We start from the raw sequence: 5,251 nt of genomic DNA on the forward strand, positions 1-5,251 counted from the left end.
TTTTTTTTTTTTGGGGGGGGGGTAAAATCTCATCTAACGATAAAATGCGTGTTAAGATAGTTAGGTGAAAGACCAGATAACATACAAGAAAAATGGAGGCGATCGAACATAAAAACCCTACGCCAAAACAGTGGGCTCCTAAGGTTGTTGGGCCGATGGTTTTCTTGAGTCCTTGGTTTCACACCCCTCACACTAGCGCAAGACTAGAATAAGTAATGGAACACGTGGCAATTTACTCTCTCTCTCTCTCTCTCTCTCTCTCTCTCTCTCTTTAAATGAGATGATGTGGATCGTTTCACTTTGCCTACGAGATTGAATCCATTGCTCTTACGATCATTTGATTGTACAAATTAGCATATAATATTTGTCTTATCTCTGTCATTATAAAGATGAGAAGAGAGATATTTCAAAACAAAAAGAATAAATGTTGGATGCTGACTCATACAATCATGTGATTGTATGAACAATTGATATTTTCTCAGGTGGCATGCACATCATTTGGCCTATGGATGTCAACCGATCAATCAAGGTTAGTTTCGATCAAACCCAATCAATCCCTACTAATTTGAAATCCTACATTGTTACCATGTCGCCTAGTTAACTTGATCTAATAAGTTAAGCATGAAAATGTTTGTACTCAATCAATCGATTATAAACCTATAACTAGATTAAATGAGCCTTTACCCACAAAAAAGTTAAACTAGTTGAGCTACAACTAGTCTAAAAAAAAAAAAAATTAACTCAGTGTGCAAAGACTTTCATTACTATAAAATCTGGAAAGGACAATAAAACGTAACCTTACCCCTGGTTCGCAACAGAGGTTGTTTCCAATGAGCCGTGTAAATAAATCACAAAATGAGTTGTAAACTACCAAGCACTCCAGCTTCAGACTTTAACCAGTTGGATCCGGTTGGACCATCCAGTTGGATCGACGACAACGTCATCTTCTCCACCTGTACTTTAAAAGGAGATCCTGCGGAGGCCCGTATGGGAAATCGTATATCCGGAATGTGTGATGGTTAAAGTTTCCATGTTTGTTAAGTCTCAACTTCCATCGTATGGGAAGCCCTGGTTGAAGTTGGATTGGAATTTGTATCTTAATCCGTCTCATCTTATTAGGAATTTTCCTATTCGATTTAAGTAGAACGAAGAGCGGTCACATGGAATCATCTCTCCCGGCAATGTTTAAAAATGTAAGAAAAGCAAAATCTTCAGTGTCAAGTCAAGGATACAAGAACGTTTTTTCTCTGCCTTCTCCATTACTCTAGCAGTGTAGCTCAGCAGTACAGCTTTGGGTGATCTCAGAGGAACCAACGTCAATCGGAGATTTGGTCGAAGCAACTGCGTTTCCCGTCGATTGGTAGCTTCTGGGTAGCTTTCTATTTCCATTTCCATTGATTTTTCTTTTCTTTTCTTTCACCCTGACGTAATTTTGGGTCTGAGTGGAGCTGGAGACCTGTATGGCAATAACTCGGAAAACGTTAGTTTGTGCTCTCTTCCCCTCCTCCCCTACTCTCTCAACTTCTGATCAATCTCCATCTTCTGGTTCTGTTATCCTGTAGGTTTCTGGTTTGATTATCTCCTCTGACCATCTGTTGTTTATTTTCCTCGCTGTGATTTTGTACTCTTTCTGTATGAAACAAATGTTCATAACAGGAAAGAAAGGATGCATTTAGCTTATCATTTTTCCTTTTAATTCTTGTTATTCTGATCCTCTCTACTGCTCAAAAACAGGACAATTTGAAAATGGCCCAAATGAAATTGCATAGGTGATAGGTCTTCCTGGTGAAAGTAAACATCTCTTGAAGTCGCTTTTCAGATAAATTTATTTAACGTTCCTGATCGAGGGGAAAAAATGACGAATAAGGGGATCACAATGGTAAGTGGTTGCTGTTAGAAAGCCTTTCATTTCTTTGACAGCATCCATGTTGCTGGAAGAAATTTATTATATTTCTGTAGTTTTTGGTTCCTTCCAATGGGAACTGTCTAATTGGGATTTGAGGTGGCTCTTAGTGCTTATGAGACCTCTTGATCTTTACCAATGTATTCGATATGCAGGCAAGATGATTCTACTCACTTCACAATGTTAGATTCCCTACCTTGCTTGCAAACTGTGCTAGTGTAAACATAACAGATGATATACGAAATACTAAACTAACTAGGATACTTGGTTGAGTTGTATTTTTTGCCCAAACCAAATTGCATCTGGAGATGCTAGCCCACCATTTTTTTACTTGAAAATACACATTGATTATGCTATTTTAAATAAACCAGTATGTATCATGAGCTTGCTATCATATCGTATTGGGGTATAACTGCATAATGGAATATAGAATGTGGGTTTCCACTTCATGCACAATGCATCTTTCATATATCAGTTCCGCAACTGAAGTTTGATGAGATGTTTAAGGGATGTAAAATTTTCCTAACTGCATAAGATATCATGACTATGGTGCTGATATGTGTAGGATATTCCTTTTGGCAGTCTATGTATCCTGGTCTTGGAGTAAAAAATTTTACTACCTTGGAATGGGTAGGAATTCCCTGATCAAAGAAGGGAATGTGATAAATAGTTGAAACTATAGTACGGAAAATTTATGTCAATTAAAAAGGATGGCAGACAGGTTCACATTTGTCAATATTGCCACATGAACTTCTTTTATGGAGACGAGTGTAAAGGGTGAAAATTTTTCCAGAGTATCTATTTTCTATGCGCATTGAAAATAACCCTAACTTTTTAATGACCAGAACTGACAGTAAAGGGGCAAATGGTTGGTAAGACAGTTCTTGTTTTTACCAATCCTGCTGAATTACTAAGCAGATATTTAAATGGAACACTATAAGAGAATGAGACAATTTACAATCAATTGAGGTATCATTCCTCTTAATTTGCACTTTACTTTAAGTTTCCTGTACAGTGAAAATGACATAGCTTCATGATGAACTGAGATTTGATAAAGCAAAGGGCCATTTTGCAAGAATCCTATCTGCAATGGGAGAGATATCTTGCTAAGACTATAGTTGGCTTTAATATTAATTTGAAACAAGTACAATTGGTCTAAGATGGTCTTTGTTTTCTTTCTCCTACTAAAGGCTTAATATGGCTATTGCTGTAGTGAACTTCCTTGCTGAAATTGAACTTAGTGATTCACACATACTTGCTCTGAGTGATTTCTGCTGAAAAATAACATGTTTCTCACATTCAGAGTTGTGATGTAGGCACATGCAAGCACCTCTTGGTTCTATTTATGTAGCTCAGCTAACCAGAACACCAGGATCTGCCGTAAGAGTCTCCTTTGATATTTACCATAAGAGAGATATAGAAATTGCTTCTGCAACATTTCTGAACCATTCATCTACAAGAAGCAGCAGGAGTGTTTTTCTAAAAATGCCATTATTGTCGAAGTTACGCTGCATAACTATAGATGTCACTGGCACTCTTATAGCGTACAAAGGGGAACTTGGTGACTACTATTGCATGGCAGCCAAAGCTGTCGGATTGCCTTGTCCAGATTACAAGCGCATGCATGAGGGCTTCAAAGCTGCATACACTGACATGGCTAAACGATATCCTTGTTTTGGTCATGCAGAAAAAATGCCAAACATTGTGTGGTGGAAATCATGTGTCAAGGACTCCTTTATCAGGGTAACATATTTTACAACCCCCCTTGAATCCTTGATCATTGTGTCCAAGTATTTTCTTATAAGCCCTTTTCTCAGCACTTGTATGAAATAGAAATCTGATTTCACTGACAGTCGGGATATGATTATGATGAGGAGACGTTTGAGAAGGTGTTCAGACGGATATACTCAGTTTTTGGATCCTCTGCACCTTATACTCTATTCCAGGACTCCCAGCCATTCCTGAGATGGGCACGTGAACAAGGGATCATCGTTGGGCTTGTCAGCAATGCTGAATATCGATATCAGGATGTCATCCTTCCCGCGTTGGGTCTGAATGAGGTAAAAGGATGTGGTTTTGTAATGCATGAGGTTGTCTAAAATCAAATGCATTGACCTGATTCAATTGTATTATATCAGTTGAGATTTGACAGTCTTGAAATGATTCATTGAGGGAAGGTGAAAACCTGATCAATTTGATTTAAGTGACGTGATTTTATTTCATTTAGTTAAACTGAAAGATTACAAAAATTTCCTTGACATGAATTTTGCTTCTATCTCTATTTTTTCAGTGTTTTTTAACATTTTGTAAACTTGACTTCCTTCTTGGTTTAGGCTTAAGAACCCTGAAACAGTTGTCAGCTCTTATTGATGCATGCCTGAAAATGCATTGCCCTAAGAAGTTTCACTTGTATGATATTTCTTGTTCAGGGATCCGAGTGGGACTTTGGTGTGTTTTCTGGTCTGGAAGGTGTGGAAAAGCCAGACCCAAGAATCTATGAGATTGCCCTGGATAAAGCTGGAAAAATTGCACCAGAAGACACCTTGCACATTGGTGACAGCTTCCGCAAGGATTATCTTTCAGCAAAGAGTGTGGGAATGCATGCGTTGTTGTTGGATAGATTTAAGTCAACTGATGCAGACAGTTGGAGGAAATCTGGCGCGGTTGTTCTTCCTGACCTAATGGCTGCACAAGCTTGGCTTACTTCTGAGGTGAAACCTCATTGAGGAAATCCTTCCTTTCCCTAGGATGGTATATCTTTGAAGGATGAACTAATGATTACAAATGCTAGTCGGTGGCTTGCTCCAAAATTTTCACAAAATTTACCTTAAATAGTTGTTCTGTGTCTCCATTCACAAAATCTGGCAAAAGCTGCTCATGATTTTGATTTTGGCTAGTGTTCTATTTATCTTATTTGCAGTTCCTATTTTCTGTGTTTGTATTGGGAGCTTGCCTTTATACTTTCTCATTCAATACACAAGAAAGACATCTTAAACATACTTTAACTTGCAGAAAATACATGCATATTTGCAGATATTTGACCTGCTTAAAGGACAATCAAATGCATCTAAGGGTTTCTCTCTTTGTGTGCGCACGCGTGTCAGCTTGTGTGTGCGTGCATGCGTGTGTAAAGGAAAGTTGACAGGGATATTACAGAGCATATTGGACTTGGACTATAATTGCAGGATTCATGCAGTGGGCCTAAAATGGTCTAGACAAGCCTTAGATGATGATGATGATAATGTATACACGTGTTACCATGAAATGTATGCCTGAAAAACTGAAGGTATGAGGATTATTGCTATTTTTAATTCATTTTTGGGTAGTCCTTGATATCCTTGTGGTCTA

General features: G+C 38.1%; 1 protein-coding gene across 6 annotated transcripts; it reads left to right on the top strand.

The window, feature by feature from the left end:
- Positions 1–1,027: 1,027 nt before the first annotated feature.
- On the top strand, positions 1,028–5,251 carry LOC122081346 (haloacid dehalogenase-like hydrolase domain-containing protein 3). Of its 6 annotated transcripts, none has more exons than XM_042648425.1 (6): positions 1,029–1,480; positions 1,735–1,879; positions 3,207–3,646; positions 3,757–3,963; positions 4,333–4,614; positions 4,937–5,251. In XM_042648425.1, exons 3-6 carry the CDS (start codon positions 3,224–3,226, stop codon positions 5,177–5,179), a joined length of 1,155 nt encoding a protein of 384 aa, XP_042504359.1. In that variant the 5' UTR covers positions 1,029–1,480; positions 1,735–1,879; positions 3,207–3,223; the 3' UTR covers positions 5,180–5,251. The 6 variants fall into 6 exon arrangements, with proteins under 6 accessions (XP_042504360.1, XP_042504361.1, XP_042504359.1 ...); XM_042648423.1 differs by having other exon boundaries at positions 1,029–1,371; XM_042648424.1 differs by having other exon boundaries at positions 1,029–1,371; positions 3,220–3,646.

Source organism: Macadamia integrifolia, chromosome 6 (genome assembly GCF_013358625.1).
Source record: "Macadamia integrifolia cultivar HAES 741 chromosome 6, SCU_Mint_v3, whole genome shotgun sequence".
In the NCBI taxonomy this organism is placed as follows: Eukaryota; Viridiplantae; Streptophyta; class Magnoliopsida; order Proteales; family Proteaceae; genus Macadamia; species Macadamia integrifolia.